This window comes from Pecten maximus, chromosome 3 (assembly GCF_902652985.1).
Source record: "Pecten maximus chromosome 3, xPecMax1.1, whole genome shotgun sequence".
In the NCBI taxonomy this organism is placed as follows: domain Eukaryota; kingdom Metazoa; phylum Mollusca; class Bivalvia; order Pectinida; family Pectinidae; genus Pecten; species Pecten maximus.
In genome coordinates this window covers 31,630,474-31,653,842 of record NC_047017.1, presented here as the reverse complement: position 1 = coordinate 31,653,842, position 23,369 = coordinate 31,630,474, and the positions used below count along the sequence as shown (strand labels likewise).

The following is a 23,369-nucleotide window of genomic DNA, read 5'->3' as shown; positions in this document are numbered from 1 at the left end:
AATTGAGTTCACACACAAATCTCAGACTGTTTCATGATCCTGGGGCCTTGGACATAAGCATGACTTGAATAGTTAGGATTGTAACCAATCATAAATGTTGTCTCATCCTGTAGTAAACATTCAAACAGTGACATATCATTGGTAACACACTCCATCAAACAGTGCTGTATCATTGGTAACACACTCCATCAAATTGACTTCACAGCAATCACAAACTTATATATTCGTACAAATAATTATCATGAATGACTTTCAAACAACAAGTTTACAGACACATACAGTGATGATTAGGCCACAGTGTGAATCCTCAGGGTACTTACTAGTGTGTTGGCTTCTGGTCTGAATGACTACAGGGACAGAAACATCACCATTGTTTAGATATAGGGCCCCCAAAAGGTCACTTATGCTGATTACAAATATCACCATTTGATTGGGCTTGGAATATGTCTCAATGCTAATACGGTATGCATATATAATAAAATTGTTATGTATGATCCCTATGGACGAATTAATTCATCAACACGTCTTTAGTAGTTTTGTCGCATTTTGGATTCTTCAGACTGCTATATAATTCTGATCACCAATTACAATGTTATATAGCACTACCCATAATAACGGTACAAATTCTGATCACCAATTACAGTGTTACATCCCAATACCGTAACAACAGTACAAATTCTGATAACCAATATACAATGTTAAATCCCGCTACCCATAATAACGGTACAAATTCTGATCACCAATTACAGTGTTACATCCCGCTACCCATAATAACGGTACAAACTCTAATCACCAATTACCATGTTATCCCCCCTGCAAATACTAATACCCGTAGTGTATACCCAGTAAATCGTATTCTGTACACAGGTTGTCTTACCTTAAGCTGGCGATACTTCAGATGTCTTGGGGTAACCTGGCCAAACTCTTTGGCATTTTCAGCCCACAAAGCCTGCAGGTATCTCTTTTGCTGGTATTCATTTTCCTAGAAAATCATAAAGTTAAGAATGTATGATTTACATACCAATTAACTTCCTTACAGCTTTTGTTAAAAAAAACAAAAAAACAAACAAACAAGAAATCAGTTTTCATGTAACCTACACATTACAACTTCAAAAAGAATTTTGATACCTAGGTATGTACTTCCTGAATAAAAATCTAAAATCCTTTAAGTCTTGGTTTTAATCTACCCATCCATCCAAAGTATCCACTAAAACAGGTGCTGTATTTACCTATGACTATGTATAATCTGTTACAGAAGTCCATGTGGAACTCCAAAACTCTGGGGTATATAAAACGGGTCCTTATAAAACTGGTCCTGTATTTACCTATGTAAAATCTGTTACAGTTAGTCCATGTGGAACTTCAATGTAGAATGCAAACTTTTTCTTTATGTAGGTCAAAATGTAGGTTAGAGTGACCTACATATGACACATTACCCTTCCTAGGTCAATCCATGCCAAAAAAAAGGATTTAAGCATTAAGTTCCAGTGATAGGTAGTGTAGAAAATAAAGCTCCAATAAGCTTTTTCTTTGGTCAGAATGTTGGTTATGTTGTAAAAATATTTATCTCTCAGTCTTTCCATTTTTAGGTTCATATTATGAGGCTTATATTGCACTGATGCTGTGAGTTTAGGACATTTAGTTTCTTATTAACAAACCATGGATACTAAGTCAACACACAATTAGGCCAGGTACTACATTACAAATGTCAATAAATGCTTCTCTAAATGGTAAGTATGACTAAATACAGTCTCAGACATGACACTAGCAGTTTTGACATCAAATCAGGAGTCAAATAATCAAGGAAATGACAAGTATATCATGGTTGGGTAAAATTTGATTGTTTTCAAGTCCACAATCTATCACCATAGACAGATTGGGGTGTGTGTGTGTGAGAGGGTTCCAGGCGGTAAGAACCCCCTTCTTATTACAGGAAGACAAATTACCCTTGATTCAATACAAGTTATTACATAATGAATGCAAGTTTCCATCTATAATATTCGATCAACAATTATACAACTGGATTTCAGTTTCATATAAACACACTGTTGACATAAAATCAAATCACATCCACCTTAGGAAATCATGCTTCAATTAACTAATATTCGCCATTCAACAATACAATATCAGCTGATCAATCAATAATAATTCATGCTTCAGCATTTGTCAAATAACTTTTTAATTTTTTAATTTCATTAACTAGGCCTATAAAATGATTGCCAGCACATGTCAATCTTGTAAAGAAGCGACCATTTCATGATCATCAGGGGATCAGATTAGTAAACATCCGATCTGGGCCAGGTTCGATATCAGCACCATCAATATATCTCTGTGAGATGAACCCTAGGGTAAATGGAATTTAATTGCCAATGGTAGGTTTTGCATGTCAATAGAGAGTAAACATGGATTCTGTGTTGATGAAGGTCTACAGTGTGTGTTCAATGGACAGTTTAATATTTACTTGTCTGTAGAGTGTCACTCCAACCAGTATATAGTCAATACGAGAGCATGTAGGATTCCTCAATTACACGGCTAATTATTTGTAATGAACCATGACAACACTAATTGAGCTGATAAATGGGCTAGCACTAGAGATGATTACAATACCCTAATGATTGCCATACCCATACACATTGTGTGTGCGTCTGTAATAGATAATTCATACATGTACATTAACTTTCTCCTCAAAGACTATAGGTCATAAATCAACAGGAAAGCACAAGCTGCAATAAATTTATAAGTATGGGACCAAGTATCATATGTAACAAATTTAGATAATGTTTAACTTTTCATTGCCATGTCTCATCGATCATGTTGTAAATTCACTGAGTATATGTGTATGTATATTTTTTTTCAGTGTGATATTGATTGTTTTTGTAAATCTCTAGGTATACTCAATAAATTTCAGGCACATTCAATATTTCAGGGCTATAACATCAATTGCTTTATGATAGGGTATTATTATGTCTTTCCTATAATCTTCATTAATTTAAGGTCACCAATAACTGACAATTTTAAGATTATTTATGGTGTCACTGTCAGGGTCTGGTTAAGACGGGACTTAAATATAATTACGTATGGCCTTTTCAATTGGACTAAATAAAACATCCTGCCTGGAAACTACTTTTCATGATTCAAATACTCGCAAGTACTCACTAATTCGTCATTTTTGTAGACAGGCTTAGCACGGTCCAATCGTCGGGCAATACCAATATTCTGCATCTGTATCTCCCGCAACACCTTTTCTCGGCTGGTGTAATTTAAACTACAACACAATAAAGGCTTGTCAAATACCAAATAATAAGTAATAGTCATGACAATATGCTTCATCAAACATGAGCAATGTATCCAAACCTATGGATGGTCATAAGATGTGTATTACTTAGTAGTCATAATCAGAGAAGTAATAGTGACATTGATGACAAACAAATTTTTCAGATTTTCATGACAATCTGCCGTGTTCTCAAGATTCCAACATATTACCTACACATGAAAACCTGTCACAGACACTATTCTAAACCATCAACTTTTAGGTACATGTAGTGTAAACAAATTAAAATATAACAATTTAATACGGAAGGTACTTCAATTGCATTTATGTTGATACATTTTTTTCTTCAGGTTTATATCCTTTTGACGCAGAGTTTTAATTTCTGAGTTATGTGGCAAAACAAATTCTGATATGGCATAGTGGTACATAATCATGTGACCCGCTGAAGCGTCACTCACTTTGAATTTTTTCTCATACCAAAAGGTATGGCACCATTTAAATATTGATTTACCCACCACCATCCCTTAGCGTCTCAAGTTTTTCTAGTAATTTGAGTATCCTTTACATTTTTTACATGTATTTGGTGTTTGCTGTTGTTTTTGTCCCTTCACCTACAATAGTTATGTTTAATATAGATTTTTATTTGTTTATGCAAATCAAATAAAATGAGTCCTTTTTAAGGCGGGATCTTATCACATGCATTATGATTATATTTATGTTGTTTAATAAAATGACCGTTTCCAATCATAACTAATGTACTGATGGTTATTTTTACTACATGTATTGTACTTTTACATAGCTCGCTGAGTTTGACTGACTGATGTAAACCATATAGCATAATGAGAAATAAATGATAATTTTATTAGAGTGGTCATATATCATGTTGATGTGAAAACAAATCTATAATAAATAACATTTTCTGGTGAATGCACCATACATAGTATAATCAGCATATATATCCAATATATTTGTAAAAAGTTGAAATATAAGATGGGAGAGAAATAAATATTCAATTGAATTAAGGTAGTTAATGCAAATAAGAAATTAACAAAAAAATGTTTTACCATGAATCTTTATATTTATGCTATGTGATTGGGTTTTATTCTTGGTGTACAGTTTGAACCATGAATGTGTTCTATAGGTACAGCTTTCACAGGTAAATATTCACAGGTAAATATGTACACCTTTCATAGCCTAAATATGTACACCTTTCACAGGTAAATATTCACAGCTAAATATTTCAGTATCACTACTCACCTCTTGGGCTCGTACTCATTCCAATTGTCTATCTCTGGTCTGCTCTTCATGATTTGGGTCATCTTCTGTAGAAGTATCTTGTTCTCATGATCCACCTCAGCCTGTCTCTCCTCCTCTTGCTGTAACATGCGGAAAACTTCCTCAAATGAGTTACAAAAGCGATAGGGGAATCCATTCACAAGTAAGAATAGAAAAGAAGGGGCTCAGAGGGCATCACTCAACTTGCTATGCCAGAAACCATAGTAAAGCATTTTGACTCGGCCCAACCCCTTAGCCCCCCCCCCCCCCCCCCCCCCCCCCCCCCCAAAAGAATACTTCCGACTAAATTTGGTCCATATCCTTTCATTCCTACAAAAGAAAGAAACTTGCTATGTTCCCCTATTTGACTCTGTCCCTCAGGCCCCAAACTCACAGTTTGTACATAAGTGGTTTCCCTTCACCTCAGGTTATCATTTTTTTCAGACAAGATTAGTTCAAAATTCAATCAGTCATTTATTTAGAATAAAGTTGACAAAAGTTGCGACTGACAAAAGCTCACTTGGCCCTTCAAGTCACAGGAGCTAACAAGAAGCCCATGGGGCCTGTATCGCTCACCTGGTTGGATTTGACCATATGTCAAAATAATGTTCATGTTCAATCCGTTTTATTTGTCAATCTCAAATAATACTATATATGGTTTAAGTGTGGGGGGTCCCAACTGTTTTAAAGAAATAACGAAGTCCAGACTCTCTAAGGGTCTGAAAGACCTCAAGGATTGTTTTTACAACATGCATTCATAACTTTATGACTAGTACCGAATTAAAGGAATTACCTTCATTTCCGCTATGGGGCCCCACCCCTTTGGCCCATTGGGGATCAAAATCATCATTAATGCAAAATCTGTTTCGCTTTCCCCAAGGATGTTTCTGACCAAATTGGGTTCAAATTCATTCAAAAGTTAATAACTAGAAGCCATTTAAAGGAATTACCTCTATTTCCCCTATTTGACCCCGCCCCTTTGGCCCCTTGGGGATCAGAGTCATCATTTATGCAAAATCTGTTCCCCTTCCCCCAAGGATTTTTCTGACCAAATTGGGTTCAAATCCATTCATAACTTTATGACTAGTAGCGGTTTAAAGGAATAACCTCTATTTCCCCTATTGGCCCCGCCCCTTTGGGGTCAGTCACCATTAATGCAAAATCGGTTTCGCTTTCCCCAAGGATGTTTCTGACCAAATTGGGTTCAAATCCAGTCATAAGTTAATAACTAGTAGCGATTTTAAAGGAATTACCTCTATTTCCCCTATTTGACCCCCGCCCGTTTGGCCCCTTGGGGATCAGTCATCATTAATGCAAAATCTGTTTCCCTTCCCCCAAGGATGTTTCTGACTAAATTGGGCTCAAATCCATTCATAACTTAATGACTTTAGCGATTTAAAGGCATTTCCTCTATTTCCCCTATTGGGCCCCACCCCTTTGGCCCCTTGGGGGTCAGAATCACCATTTAAGCAAAATCTGTTCTCCTTCCCCTAAGGATGTTTCTAACCAAATTGGGTTCAAATCCATTCATAACTTAATGACACGTAGCGATTTAAATTTATTACCTCTAGTTCCCCTATTGGGCCCTGCCCCTTTGGCCCCTTTGGGGTCACAGTCACCATTTATGCAAAATCTGTTCTCCTTCCCCCAAGGATGTTTCTAACCAAATTGAGCTCAAATTCATTAATATCTTTATGACTAGTAGCGATTTAAAGGCATTACCTCTATTTCCCCTATGGGGCCCCTCCCCTTTGCCCCCTTGGGGGTCAGAGTCACCATTTATGCAAAATCTGTTCCCGTTCCCCCAAGGATGTTTCTGACCAAATTAGGTTCAAATCCATTCATAACTTGATGACTAGTAGCGATTTAAAGGAATTGTCTCAATTTCCCCTATTGGGCCCCGCTCCTTGGGACCTATGGGGGTCAGAGTCACCATTTATGCAAAATCTGTTCCCCTTCTGCCAAGGATGTTTCTGACCAAATTTGATCAATATCCAATAAGAACTTTATGACTAGTTGCGATTTGAATCAAATGTTGACGGACGGACGACGGACGATGCGCCATGGCATAAGCTCACCGGACCTTCAGTCCAGGTGAGCTAACAAGAGATCCCAGAGGGATCTTGGCGCCCACCATTGAATGATCTTCATAGGTTCCATGTCAGATTGATCTTTTCTCTACTTTTCCCTTCATTTTACTAATCTGTGCAAATTGAGACATCCCTCCAGTACTTTTCAAACAAGGGAATCCTAGCTATATAAGAAATTTGAGATTTAACGATAATGGCTGTTTGTTTGCCAGGTTATTTCAGGACAGACTGGTCTAAAAATGCAATACAAGGGACCAAGGGGAACCTACTTATGAAATTTGAGAAAGATCAATTCAGTACTTTGAGAAATAGAGATAACAAACTTCAATTGTCAAAATCCAAGATGGCGGTCTGTCGGCCATATTGTTTTCCAATTGATCTCAAAATGCAATTAGCATAACGAGGCACCAAGGGGAACCTCCATATTTGAGAAAGATCCATTCAGTACTTTCTCAGAAATAGCGATAACAAACTTCAATTGTCAAAATCCAAGATGGCTGCCTGTCGGCCATGTTGTTTTCTGATTGGTCTCAAAACGCAATATGCATAACTAGGCACCAAGGGAAACCTACATATGAAATTTCAGAAAGATCCATTCAGTACTTTCTCAGAAATAGTGATAACAAACTTAAATTGTCAAAATCCAAGATGGCTGCCTGTCGGCCATGTTGTTTTCAGATTGGTCTCAAAACACAACATGCATAACTAGGCACCAAGGGAAACTTACATATGCAATTTGAGAAAGATCCATTCAGTACATTCTCAGAAATAGCGATAACAAACTTCAATTGTCAAAATCCAAGATGGCTGCCTATCGGCCATGTTGTTTTCCGATTGGTCTCAAAACGCAATATGCATAACTAGGCACCAAGGGAAACCTATATATGAAATTTCAGAAAGATCCATTCAGTACTTTCTCAGAAATAGTGATAACAAACTTCAATTGTCAAAATCCAAGATGGCTGCCTGTCGGCCATGTTGTTTTCCGATTGGTCTCAAATCGCAATATGCATAACAAGGCACCAAGGGGAACCTATATATGAAATTTCAGAAAGATCCATTCAGTACTTTCTCAGAAATAGTGATAACAAACTTCAATTGTCAAAATCCAAGATGGCTGCCTGTCGGCCATGTTGTTTTCCGATTGGTCTCAAATCACAATATGCATAACTAGGCACCAAGGGGAACCTACATATGAAATTTGAGAAAGATCCCTTCAGTACTTTCTCAGAAATAGTGATAACAAACTTCAATTGTCAAAATCCAAGATGGCTGCCTGTCGGCCATGTTGTTATCCGATTGGTCTCAAAACGCAATATGCATAACTAGGCACCAAGAGGAACCTTCATATGAAATTTGAGAAAGATCCCTTCAGCACTTTCTCAGAAATAGCGATAACAAACTTCAATTGTCAAAATCCAAGATGGCTGCCTGTCGGCCATGTTGTTATCCGATTGGTCTCAAAACACAACATGCATAACTAGGCACCAAGGGGAGCCTTCATATGAAATTTGAGAAAGATCCATTCAGTACTTTCTCAGAAATAGCGATAACAAACTTCAATTGTCAAAATCCAAGATGGCTGCCTGTCGGCCATGTTGTTTTCCGATTGGTCTCAAAACGCAATATGCATAACTAGGCACCAAGGGAAACCTATATGTGAAATTTCAGAAAGATCCATTCAGTACTTTCTCAGAAATAGTGATAACAAACTTCAATTGTCAAAATCCAAGATGGCTGCCTGTCGGCCATGTTGTTTTCCGATTGGTCTCAAATCGCAATATGCATAACAAGGCACCAAGGGGAACCTATATATGAAATTTCAGAAAGATCCATTCAGTACTTTCTCAGAAATAGTGATAACAAACTTCAATTGTCAAAATCCAAGATGGCTGCCTGTCGGCCATGTTGTTTTCCGATTGGTCTCAAATCACAATATGCATAACTAGGCACCAAGGGGAACCTACATATGAAATTTGAGAAAGATCCCTTCAGTACTTTCTCAGAAATAGTGATAACAAACTTCAATTGTCAAAATCCAAGATGGCTGCCTGTCGGCCATGTTGTTATCCGATTGGTCTCAAAACGCAATATGCATAACTAGGCACCAAGGGGAACCTTCATATGAAATTTGAGAAAGATCCCTTCAGCACTTTCTCAGAAATAGCGATAACAAACTTCAATTGTCAAAATCCAAGATGGCTGCCTGTCGGCCATGTTGTTATCCGATTGGTCTCAAAACGCAATATGCATAACTAGGCACCAAGGGGAGCCTTCATATGAAATTTGAGAAAGATCCATTCAGTACTTTCTCAGAAATAGCGATAACAAACTTCAATTGTCAAAATCCAAGATGGCTGCCTGTCGGCCATTTTGTTTTCCGATTGGTCTCAAAACGCAATATGCATAACTAGGCACCAAGGGGAACCTACATATGAAATTTGAGAAAGATCCCTTCAGTACTTTCTGAGAAATAGCGATAACAAAAATTGTTTACGGACGGAGGGACGGAGGGACGGACGGACGGACGGACGACGGACCACGGACACAGGGCGATTTGAACAGCCCACCATCTGATGATGGTGGGCTAAAAATTAAGATTTAGCGATAATGGCTGTCTGTTGTTTTCGGATTGGTCCCAAAATGCAACACCAGGGACCAAAGGGAACCTACATATGAAATTTGAGAAAGATCCCTTCAGTACTTTCTCAGAAATAGCGATAACAAACTTCAATTGTCAAAATCCAAGATGGCTGCCTGTCGGCCATGTTGTTTTCAGATTGGTCTCAAAATGCAATATGCATAACAAGGCACCAAGGGGAACATACATATGAAATTTGAGAAAGATCCCTTCAGTACTTTTTCAGAAATAGCGATAACAAACTTCAATTATCAAAATCCAAGATGGCTGCCTGTCGGCCATGTTGTTTTCCGATTGGTCTCAAAATGCAATATGCATAACTAGGCACCAAGGGGAGCCTACATATGAAATTTCAGAAAGATCCCTTCAGTACTTTCTCAGAAATAGTGATAACAAACTTCAATTGTCAAAATCCAAGATGGCTGCCTGTCGGCCATGTTGTTTTCCGATTGGTCTCAAATCACAATATGCATAACTAGGCACCAAGGGGAACCTACATATGAAATTTGAGAAAGATCCCTTCAGTACTTTCTCAGAAATAGTGATAACAAACTTCAATTGTCAAAATCCAAGATGGCTGCCTGTCGGCCATGTTGTTATCCGATTGGTCTCAAAACGCAATATGCATAACTAGGCACCAAGGGGAACCTTCATATGAAATTTGAGAAAGATCCCTTCAGCACTTTCTCAGAAATAGCGATAACAAACTTCAATTGTCAAAATCCAAGATGGCTGCCTGTCGGCCATGTTGTTATCCGATTGGTCTCAAAACGCAATATGCATAACTAGGCACCAAGGGGAGCCTTCATATGAAATTTGAGAAAGATCCATTCAGTACTTTCTCAGAAATAGCGATAACAAACTTCAATTGTCAAAATCCAAGATGGCTGCCTGTCGGCCATTTTGTTTTCCGATTGGTCTCAAAACGCAATATGCATAACTAGGCACCAAGGGGAACCTACATATGAAATTTGAGAAAGATCCCTTCAGTACTTTCTGAGAAATAGCGATAACAAAAATTGTTTACGGACGGAGGGACGGAGGGACGGACGGACGGACGGACGACGGACCACGGACGCAGGGCGATTTGAACAGCCCACCATCTGATGATGGTGGGCTAAAAATGAGAACCAGCTTTATAATTATCAATAATTACTTATGTCATGGTTATACAAGTACAGGTATTAAGGGTCTGGTGAATGTTTTTATACTGACTTGACAAGGTAAATGTCAAATGGGTGTTGACTTCCCCCAGCCATACCATGTTTAACACTCAACCTTCACGATCTTCTGATATGACTAACATTATAAATTCATCTCTGCAATCAACTGTTGAGAGCATTCCAAAACATTGAAAACAAACAGGGTTTACAATTTTTCTGAATATATGGGAGAGCTGTGATTGATAGGAGTTTTGAGTATCAATATATATCATAAGAAAAATATCGTGATATTGTCAATATATATATCAAAATATTGGTGTTGTTGAGGCAAGAATGTCAAAGTTTACCATTCAATAAAAAATACTTTCTAGTTACAGTCGTATATAAAATGGCTGCTCTCCACTAACGAGAGCAGACAAGAGAAGAAAATGGAGATATCCAGTAAAAATAACAACTTTATCATCATATACAGTTTTTGCCATATTTGTCTGCCTTTGTATTGATTCTGTGAAAAAAAAAGGATTTGTATCGAAAGATGGTAATCGACAATACATGTACATCTATATCGTTTGTAACGACGACAGCTCTATTATAAGGAGTCCTTTTGTAAATTAGGTTGAACAGAATTCCTAAAACTTTTGAAGTCAATTTTCTTATTTTCAATCTATAATTCTAAAGATTTTACAAATGACTTAAACAAAAACTCTGAAACAAAGCCTTTGTTCTAGAACAAGCTTCGTAAACTATCAACCTTAATTCCCATTCCATTCTATCAGAAAATGTCATTTGCAAATTCTGCTTTTTTTCTGGAAATTTGGAATCAGAATAATTTTCCATTTCCCACCCAACATTAATGACACATGTGTCTGGGAGCTTTGATGATAAAGAAATTCTATTCTGCCAAGCCATGACACTGCATACCTCTGGACAGTTTTACATTGAAAACACATCATTGTAGAGTACTGCATCAAACAGCAGGATGAAGCTTGATAAATTGTGATATTACGACCATTATTTACATCTCAGTGCAATCTTTACCACAAGTAGAGAGTTTAATATCTGCCAGCACCAATATAACGGGTCATTAGTTTACATACCAGGCTCGGTGATAAATGAGATGTAAGGATAAGATCAATGCACTGACTCACAGTTCAATATCTGGTATTATGTATTTACAAAGGTGTTCAGGCTACAGATATTCCCATCAAACCCAAGACTTGTTAGCTATAGAAAATCTCTGCTAGGCACTTACTGCCGTGTTAAGGTGGCAGATTGGGATTTAAATTCAATTTTCTCAAACAATAAACTTGTCAATCGGGGGAAAAGTATAATATGTGTTTCCCCTTCTAAAATTTACACTGAACAAAACCCACTTTAATCCAAAGCTGATGACTATAAAAACCTGTTTTCAACGTTTATAAAAAAATATATATAAATATAAAATCTCTCCTTCCATAATATTGTCATCTTACATAAATAATGTTTAACAGGTATTCAGGTTGGATTTTAATTGTAATAAAAGAGAAAGCCATCTCATGAATGGCTATAGGTTTACTAAGATTCCTATTACCGTAGGGACTCCTACAATACATTACATCTTTATAATAACTACATGTCATACAGCCACAATGCATTATAATAGCATGCCTTGCTTTTGTATAGGTACTGAAGAATATATTTTAATGGTACAAACACTCACTTACTGAATGAGTCTTGCAGGGTATATGACCATATCAACATTTGCTAAAACATTCATTTCTAAAAAAAGCAGACCAATGAATCTTTGTAATTGTACAAAATAAACATGGAAACCTATACCTTATAAAATATTAAAACACCAATGAATTCAAATGAAATAAAAGTCTACTCAGACCAAAACTAAAATCTCCCCCACGGTAAAATTTATTTCCATAACAGTGTGGTACATGTAGACAGGAAGCAGGGTAAGGCAATTCTCCCTGCTATTATGACTGTGTTATCGTAACCAGCAGTTCAGAATTAAAAGCCAGTACATCAATACAAAGTCACAATAAAAGGGGTTCTGCTATCCCTGTTATTAATCCCTATTGTATTGTGTGGAAATATTCAATAGTATTATATATAGGTAAAGTATGCTAAGTCTAATCCATGGGAGTTCACTATAGTAAAGTATAGTTAAACTTGATCATATTTTTACTATGAATTACAAGAACGGCTTGTCAGGTCTATTGGAGCTTTAGTTGGTGTATACTTACATAAATATTTTCACTTTTTTCTTACAAAGATCAAAGATCTTGTAATTAGTTTGACTTAGAATCATTATCAGGAATACAAACATAGATCTTAGTTCAATCTATTTTGAATACATTAGTCACTGGTAAATTCATCTTTGCTAGCCAAGAGTTAATTTTGTATACACTGTACTTAGAAAGGCTGGCAAGAAGATGGTCACAGTTGTCTTATGTGAATTCTAACCTTTTCACAGTATTGATTTTATCATCAATAGACATCCATTAACCAGCAGCCAAAGCTGAAAGCAACAGCCAACACAGAAACTTGACATGATACTGTACATTAGCACTGTTGGCAGTAGACTTAATGGTACACGTTCCTGACTTCTCACACAACAAGGGGAGATGCATTGAACTGTACATTAGCACTGTTGGCAGTAGACTTTAATGGTACATCAAATAACTATTTTTCATCATATTGTTGGGTGACATTTGACCAGAAAAATATGTAATTTAAGATAATAACTCAGTACTGTTTAAAACATGAAGTTGATATGCTGATAGAAAAGATATCAAAGCACCGAGCTGTTTCATCCAGAAATATGAAATCCTATTTTGTAGCAACAATAAATGGTATTAAAACCAAGAAGAATGCATTAGAGATCCCTGAGGGATCTTGGCGCCCACCATCGAATCATCTATATCAGTCAAATGAAAGACAGATATTTTCTATTCTTTTTCCTTCTTCATTCTTCTTTCAAAACATTTAATAACTTGATATAGTGCAATATAGCAGGACGATCTGCAATAGTCAAAATACAAGATGGCTACCTGTCAGCCATGTTGTTTTCCAATCTGTCCCAAAATGCAATATGCACACCAAGGGACCAAGAGGAACTTACATATCTATGAAATTTGAGAAAGATTCCTTGTTTCTGAGAAATAGCGATAACAAACTTTAATTGTCAAAATCTAAGATGGCTGCCTGTCGGCCATGTTGTTTTCCGATTGGTCCCAAATTGCAATATGCATAACTAGGTACCAAGGTAAACTTACATATGGAAATTGAGAAAGATCCCTTCAGGACTTTCTGAGAAATAGTGATAACAAGAATTGTTTATGGAGGGACGGACGATTGGACAGACGGACCACGGATGCAGGGCGATTTGAATTGCCCACCATTGAAAGTGGGCTAAAAATACCCAGTCACTAGCAATGAAATCTATAGTCCCTCCATTGAATTCATGACCCCACTTTTTCAACCCAATGGAGGCCAAGATGACCCCACTTGACGCAATGAGCTTTTACTGAACAGGCCTTTGTTGTTGGCACTGTCATGATTTTCTTAATTAGATAGAGGCGATTGTAAGGAACATCTAAGGAAGAATATAGATGAGATTGACAGCTGTCGGGTTGATTAATGCAATCAAGTACATGTATTAAGAATTTTTATACTAAAATTTGGAATGAAGTTTGGTTTATGTTTCAAAAACACTTTCTTTGGACACAAAACCAGGATATCATCAACAACGAATGTTTTTCCAAGTCCAATCCCAGCCCATGCCATTTGTCCTGTTAAGTGCCTGTACATTTCAATCACTCTGGTTGCATTTGGTTCTATTACTATCTAAATGACAGGATTAACAAATAACCTTAGGTATGAAGTTGAAGGATAAAGCAAGATTCAGGTTTAGACATGTGGTTTAGAGTAGGTTTCTGGGAAACCAGAAACTTGCTATATATTTTAACTGTATATTATTTTATGACCAACATATTGATCTAGTACCAGTTTTTGTTGTAGTCTTTTATCCAAAGAGATCAGTCAAACAAAATTGACTTGTAATGGTAACATATCATATGTTGCCAATCCATTGTCAGAATCTAGCATGTAATATTTTTCATTGTGTAGGCATTTAGGGTTTACAACCTCGTGTACACAAACAATACCAAATAAATGACAACCCATTTTGCTCATTAGTATCATTGATTAGACCATGCATAGATCATGTTGGAGTGTCCAACCAGCCTTTTTCAGGCAATTTTTTTTTAAAAAGGACTCACAATACATACATACATTGTATATACCGGGTATACATGTATGCCTATTTTTTACCAAAAATGATATGGGAACATATATCTTATTATTGCAGTATCCTTCTTTACAAAGATGTGAAAGGAATCTCACAAGAACTCCTTTTGCTGTATTCTACATTAATGGAAAGTTGTCAGATATGCCACATTTACGAACTCAAATTATGTAATTAATTTGAAATACTTAATATCCATCTACTTTAATTTAGTCTGGTTAAAAGACTTTAAATACAATCAATTGATTCATGAGCTACTTTTAGTCTCGTAAGAATATGTTTTAGATACAATAAAATGAAATTATATGAAATAAACAATAAAATTGTCTTACCTGTATTCTCTTGAGTCGTACAAGGACATGGGCATATTTCTTTGGAGATTTTGTATCTAAAGCTGTCCTTGATTCAGCAACCTGCAAATAAAACATGAAAATTACCATGCATCCTAGATGCTATTTTATTATTTGTACAAAACTAGACAGAGCTTTCCACCCCTTTCATCATAATACTACATTTTTCAGTTTCCTAGGTAGGCTGTACAATGAGAATATTTTTGTCCCTGCTGACCGACAGTAATGCTATAGTCATATTATTATTATTGATGTGTGATAAAGTCGATCTTTTTAAATAGCTATAGCTCCTTGCAACAATTCATTTCCATTTTTATAAAGACATACAGCATTAGCATGAGTGCTGTCTATGAACATATATGGAGCATCCCCCTGTAAATACAAAATGCAATTACAAGGTTCATGCCATCATATGCCTGATACTGTGATGGAGAGTACACCTGGTATAACTTTGATAATTGTTATCTGATTGGACATGTAATTTTTACTCAGATTAAATCAAATTATTAGGATCAGCAAATAGAGGGAAAGATTATCTGTCCTACAACAAGGAAAATTAGAGGGAAAGATTGTCTGTCCTACAACAAGGAAAATTAGCGGGAAAGATTATCTGTCCTACAACAAGGAAAATTAGAGGGAAAGATTATCTGTCCTACAACAAGGAAAATTAGAGGGAAAGATTATCTGTCCTACTGCAAGGAAAATTAGACGGAAAGATTATCTGTCCTACTGCAAGGAAAATTAGAGGGAAAGATTATCTGTCCTACAACAAGGAAAATTAGAGGGAAAGATTGTCTGTCCTACAACAAGGAAAATTAGAGGGAAAGATTATCTGTCCTACTGCAAGGAAAATTAGAGGGAAAGATTATCTGTCCTACAACAAGGAAAATTAGAGGGAAAGATTATCTGTCCTACTGCAAGGAAAATTAGAGGGAAAGATTATCTGTCCTACTGCAAGGAAAATTAGAGGGAAAGATTATCTGTCCTACAACAAGGAAAATTAGAGGGAAAGATTATCTGTCCTACAACAAGGAAAATTAGAGGGAAAGATTATCCGTCCTACAACAAGGAAAATAAGAGGGAAAGATTATCTGTCCTACAACAAGGAAAATTAGAGGGAAAGATTGTCTGTCCTACAACAAGGAAAATTAGAGGGAAATATTGTCTGTCCTACAACAAGGAAAATTGTGTGGCCACTAATGTGAGGATATGGCATTTGACCAGATTAACTGACAGTCAGGATAGGGCTGTTTAACTACTGTAGATCTATTGACAAAGACTTTGTTCAACCCAGGGATGATTCCACAAGTTTTCATCAACCCAGTACCTGGGATGATTCCACAAGTTTTCATCAACCCAGGGATGGTTCCACAAATTTTCAGAGTAATCACTCAGGACACAGCCAAACACTTTTGCATGACTAAACAAAAATTCATTACAAATAAGTTTTAATAACATAACAACCACATTTCAGGGATCAACACTAACAGTAGCCCAGCTAGGGCTGCCTGGAATCTGGTCGGGCTATCAGAATGTTCAGACCATGCAGCAGCCCTGTAGGCTGCAAATTTTTTCTTTTATAAAACCCCCTGGTGTAAGATCTAATATTTGTATGCTCAAATTGAAATAGAATGCAGGAAACTGCATCTAGAATTCATTTTTTTCCCCAATGCTGGGGTAAGGGGCTGGAGGGACATGTTACCAAATTCCCCAAAAGGAGCTTCACCTTTGGCAGCCTGGACTACCTCATTTCAAAACCTGGCAGCCGAGTGGTCAGTCAAGGCGATAAAAATAGTGTCAACCCCTACATTTCCAATTATTTAAAGTTAAAACATTCTGTCAAGTTGGTAAGCAAACTGCATGTGTGTAATGTTAAAGAATATTTTCTGATTTCTGAAATGAATGTCACTTAGCATTAGTTAATTAAAATCTGTTCGCATGAATCACTTATTTTTTATTATAGGCCAGCTTTTCTATAGCATAATCTTTCCAGCTTCAGGCCGCCTTACCAATACAAGCCCTCAAAACCTGTATGTTAATATCATAAAAGCATACATTATATGTTAGTATTCATTATCTAATGAATGGGATCCTTAAGTTGTAAAAGGAATAATTTCTAAATCCTTCCAAACAGAATGCAGATAAAGTAACCAAGCTGTTTGTATACCTTGACTTAGCTATGTATAAATGATTTATAATAGGTATACATGTACCTATCCGATGAGCTGCAAAGCTCAAACTAATAAAGAACTTGAACTATCTAGAGCTGAGATCAGGTTTGTATACTACTCACATGCTCCTCACATATACACACCATCTAATTAGTCATTCAGGTAAATCAATTAAGCATCAATAGTTTACTAGCTTACTGCTAGATTATAGAAATATGGTTCTAGGTTGTTTTTTTTGTAATGTTGAATTATACCCCTTTGGAATAAAATATCTTATATTTATATATCATATGTAATATAAATATATATATCATATATCAGATTATTTATGAATGTTTATCACAAGGTGAAATATCAATGACTCCACCACAATCCCAGGTTCTTGGTTTTCAAACCTGGGACTATGGTCGGAAGTCCTTAATATTTTCAAACAGTGACAGAAAGGATTGGCTGATTATTTAGTGGACATGATAAACAGTCATCCTTTGTGAAGGGATTTTCCTCCTAACAACCGCTAAAGTCATGAAGACAGAGCAGACAGCTGGTGGGGCCTATTTATAGTGTCATCATACTGAAATGCCATCATCAATGTCTGATTTCTCAAGGTCAGTGAGAATGCTAATATATGACTTTTCAATACTCTGCAAGAAGTCCAGCCCTTCTTTATGTCAAAGTTTATGTGTTGACTCACCAAGATACAGGATAAATATGGTACTGCTTTATACAACAACATATAGGAACTACGACTTCACCCAGCACCACAAATTGAAAAATAATTACCTCTCTATATACATGACATAGGAAACTACTACGACACATTTAAAGTTTAAGTAAGATAGATTCTACCTGTAACGTGAAATTGGAATATTCATTGTTAGACTCTGGCAGTTAGAGTACAGTGTCTAGTGGGTGTCTGTAAGAAATGTACATATCACCCACTTATGTAGATTAAAGATTTCTGATACACCTGGACATATATGTCAAATCAAGCATGGCCATCTAGCATTGATCGTCCACTAGGCTGTGAGAAATGTCGACCTGTAATTACACAGGTATTCATTCACATACAAATACATGATTCCAACATTGTAAAATGTTTAAATCCCACTCTGTATCTATCATAAAGGTTCAATCTTTGTCAAATATAACAGTGAAAGAACAGCAAAAACAAGTTTTTGTACTGTCACATTATTCAGTTCAACTTAATAGCCACACCATCATACACAAAATATATCAGCTCTATTTGGAATTTATTAAATGACAAATTAAATTTAAAACCAAATTCTTGGTTCAGATAATCTGTATTATTATGTATAGATTTCCATAATATATAAAATAAATCCTCCCAAAATCTACAGCAATACAGACTTGATCAGGAAATGATTGCCAGTTTTCAAATTTTGCTCTTTTTAATTATGTAAAAGTGAAAAGTATAGATCACCTTACAAACTCTGGCTAGTGATAATTTCCTTTTAGTCTAGCTTGTAGACCAAAATGGTAGGATATCCACTCAAACACAGTAGTTTGAGCCCCAGCAGTGACAGGGTATCATTTCCTTTTACATAATTACTCAATAAAGGTATAATGTGTCCACCACCAAAGTGCCAGACAAGTTTCATACAATGACCTTGACACCAAGTGCCAGACAAGTTTCATACAATAACCTTGACACATCAAAGTGCCAGACAAGTTTCATACAATGACCTTGACACATCAAAGTGCCAGACAAGTTTCATACAATGACCTTGACACACCAAAGTGCCAGACAACTTTAATACAATGACCTTGACACATCAAGTGCCAGACAAGTTTCATACAATGACCTTGACACATCAAAGTGCCAGACAAGTTTCATACAATGACCTTGACACCAAAGTGCCAGCAAGTTTCATACAATGACCTTGACACATCAAAGTGCCAGACAAGTTTCATACAATGACCTTGACACCAAGTGCCAGCAAGTTTCATATCAAAGGGCCAAAGGCCCTGAGAAACGTCAGGGTCTGAGGTCATATTATAAGAAATTTAAAATTGGATTTTATAGTCAGAAAGTTACATTTGTATCAGATGAAATGTCTTCATCTGGCCCTAGTATTTCTATTCTATATATATTCAAGAAAACATGTATAACATAATATATATCAGCTGACAACTTTACAATAGCTGAGTATAGTTCTTTCCCCATTTCTTTAATGCTTGTGAAAGATTATTGATATACTCCTGAATCAGTAAAGCTGCTTGTAAACTTTGAAAAAAAGAATCAACTGAGCGACAAATCGGTCTATTAACAGAACATGTAACTACAACAAAAGATAAAATCTAGGATGTACACAGCCGAAGTTTTTTTAATTTTATTTATACTATAAGTTATTAATAAGGCCTATCAAACATCTATTTTATGACCCCTTAAGTAACACATTTTAACTCTGATAGAAAATTGCGGTTGCGGACGAGACATATCTAGTTTTGACACCGCCAGTACATCAGTCACAGTCACAGATCATAATCATTAGATTCTTTTCAAACAACAAATAATAATCTTATTTAATAAAATCCTCACGAAAAACGGCAATGTAGTTTGTTATAACGTGCCCTCAATTCCTGGTCATATTTCTTGCGTATTCTAGCGACTTACAAATGAATATGAAACTGCGAACGGTCGTTGGTTTAGTTACAGTAGACATAACTGCCATTTTGGCTGACTAGTGAAGAGTCACGTGACAGCTGAAGTTATCTCGTGGAATGCTCGGGTGCATTTGACTACGTAAATAGGATTGGGTTTAAGCTATCAAATGTTCCTGCATATGAACTCAGGATAAACAGATGTGAATAGTTTCTCTGTGAATGCATGTAAATTTCCACGACGATCAAACTGATTTTTCTACTTTCGTTTTCAAGGCAATATCGAGACAGAACTACGTAATCCTACGCCAACAAAATTGCATATACTGACGAGGAAAAATATTAATAATTATACTCTAAAATAGTCTAGAACACCAAACATTAACATTTCATTTTAAATAATTGCAGTAAACACGGTTTACATTATTAAAATTTCTGTCAATAATTGCTATCAAAATAGGAACTATATAAGGCTGCGGATGTATATCATTTGTATGACAGAAAAGAGGAATAGTTAGCCGGAAGATGTCAATCAGTAACAACATTTCCCCACCACGCCTATAACGGCAGGTGCCAAAGGCACCCTGACGTTAACAATAACCTTGACACATCAAAGTGCCAGACAAGTTTCATACAATGACCTTGACACCATAGCGCCAGACAAGCTTCATACAATGACCTTGACTCATCAAAGTGCCAGACAATTTTCATACAATGACCTTGACACCAAAGTGCCAGCAAGTTTCATACAATGACCCTGACACATCAAAGTGCCAGACAAGTCCCATAAACTGACCTTGACACACTAAAGTGCCAGACAAGCTTCATACAATGACCTTGATCATCAAAGTTCCAGACAATTTTCATACAATGACCTTGACTCATCAAAGTGCCAGGCAAATTTTGTACAGTGACCTTGACACCAAATTGCCAGACAATTTTCATACTGTACCAATACTACACATACACAGTAGTCTGTTAAATCAAATTACATATACCAATCAGTCCTAGTCTTGTCATAATTGCTTTATCTCAACATTTAACTGTATAAACAGCTGCTTATTGTAATTGGATTAATTTTGTTTATAACAGAATCACTGTGTGTTTTCTTCATAAAATCAAATAATACCAGAATCCCTCATTACATTTAAGATCACTATGAAATTAAGGATTTACCTATAATACCTAACAGCATTATAGGACTGTGAACACTACCAGAGACTTGCTGTGATATGGTTTATGCCCACACTGACATCATTATGTCCAGGTACAAACCAATCAATCGCCATAGTTACACAGCTGATGAAGATCCTTCATGTGCAAGTAAGTCAAATTTCTAGACCTAAAGATACTTCAAAATCATCTTGTTTAAATCAACATAATGAACATTTCTAACCTTAATCAATTTTACCAATATCAGTGATATCATCTACATAATTTTAGTCTCAATCTAATCAGTATCTATAAAAATTTTATAATTCAGTCCTACTCGTTATTATCACAATATTGTATGTGTTGGGTATAGGTATACATACTTCTAGCAATAATACTGAATAAATGATACTAACCTAATTAGCATATTATAGGTATAGATATTTTTAATACATCCACAGACATTTAATGAAAAACATAACGTGTTTCCTGCTGTACAGTACAGTAGATATCAATCAATACCGTGCACATTTAAAGTGTATGTCTTATATTTATAGGGGTTACAACATCTCTGGATACCAAGAATATTTTACACTAGCTTTATTTAGGTTTCTCTGGACACTGAGAAAGTTTTACAGATTCATTAAGGTTTCTCTGGACACTGGGAACATTTTTACAGATTCATTAGGGTTTCTCTGGACACTGGGAATATTTTACAGATTCATTAAGTTTTCTCTGGACACAGGGAATATTTTACAGATTCATTAAGGTTTCTCTGGACACTGGGAATATTTTACAGATTCATTAGGGTCTCTCTGGACACAGAATGTTTTACAAAATCATTGGGTTTCTTTGGACACTGAAAATGTTTAACAGAATCATAAGGATTTCTCTGGACAGTGAAACTGTTTTACAGAATACACATTAGGGCTGTCTGAAACTTAGGCATGTGCATGAATAATACATTGTATCTGATTTTATGATGCATGAATTGTATCTGACAAAAACAAACAAACAGCAAACAATTTTTTTTAAATGTAAAATTCACCACCAGCAACACACAACAACCAACTACACAACAAATCATTATAATTCACAACTATTAATACACAAGTTAAAAAAACCTACTTTGCACAACAAACCATAATGTATAGCATGAATTATAAGTAAGGCTAAAAACTAAGCTATTTCATTATTTGAAAAACCTGCCTCTGTTGATGTACTTCTTCACTATACAATAGCCACTGACATATAAATACATGTGTATTGTCAATATCAAGTCTGTCAATGGTAGTTAAGTGTTGGTTGTAAATGTCCACAACAACACGATAGTCAACAATGTAAAAGGAGCCAGGTATAAAACATTGATAATGTAAATCTTCCACTCATACAGCCAAAAATGTGAGGTAGCCTGTATATTTACTGTGCACAATGATAAAAGGCCAAACTTTGTTCCATCTATAAATTTCAGGGAAAGTAAAGTTGATAAACAGACAATAGCTAAACATGATAATAGCTTTACCCTGTGTTGTGTCACATGCATCATTGCGACTTATAATGTTATATCTCACTGCCACAACAACTGAAGACCTTGCATGCCAAAACTCTGTATCCTAGCTACTACTTGATGCAGAAAACTGGAGGATCACTGTTTCTTATAATCGGTGGACTGAAAGGTCAGCATCCTAGTACTATTATTTAATGAATTGTAAGTTTTAAGACACGAGACACTAACATCATATGATCAGACACAGAGATGACAGTAATGGTAGTAAACCTAAGCTCTTTAGCTTCTTAGTTCTACGCTGATGTGAAGATACAGTTTCATGCATGTTTCCTGGAGTAACAGGGGTGGCATATGCAACAGTAATGGTGGTACTGGTAAGGATATTAAATCATTTTAGTAGTAATGTTATTTTTCTTTTCCACTCACTGGATATTGATTTTGGGAGACCAGTTAAATATTGTGTGGGTCAGACTACCTTTATTATTATTCTTTATTGATCCAACCAGCCTCATCCCTGTAATTAAATGGATAAATGAACTATGCCTCACCCTCAACTACCAAAATGATACAATTTAAGCAGAAAAGTTTGCGGAGGGCTTTATGAACTCATTTAGGCTAACTATTTTAAGATTAATGATTCTACAAAAATGACGAAGGGGCTTACTTGCAAATAAAAACGGTGAAGTATCAAGATTTGTAAGTATTCTAAACCCTGACAATTTTGTTTAGGATAATCTATCCTGATTGCAAAACAGAAAATAACCAGAAATGGAAAATATGTATTTTAAACAAAAACATTTTTAAGTCAATGCAATGAAATGATAAGTATT

The 23,369-nt window shown here is 35.9% G+C and overlaps 1 protein-coding gene across 4 annotated transcripts in view; it reads right to left on the bottom strand.

Annotated features, from left to right (window-relative positions):
- LOC117323910 (annexin A6-like) overlaps positions 1-23,369 on the bottom strand; it is a 96,950-nt gene that overhangs the window by 72,173 nt on the left and 1,408 nt on the right. For 3 of the 4 annotated variants that reach the window (XM_033879440.1, XM_033879439.1, XM_033879442.1), the window contains exons 3-7: positions 15,070-15,150; positions 4,529-4,647; positions 3,157-3,265; positions 878-982; positions 321-347 (exon numbers count right to left, since the gene is read on the bottom strand). In XM_033879440.1, coding sequence (XP_033735331.1) covers positions 321-347; positions 878-982; positions 3,157-3,265; positions 4,529-4,647; positions 15,070-15,150 — 441 coding nt within the window. The remainder of the gene's footprint in view (positions 1-320; positions 348-877; positions 983-3,156; positions 3,266-4,528; positions 4,648-15,069; positions 15,151-23,369) is intronic. The other variant, XM_033879441.1, reaches the window with a different exon arrangement.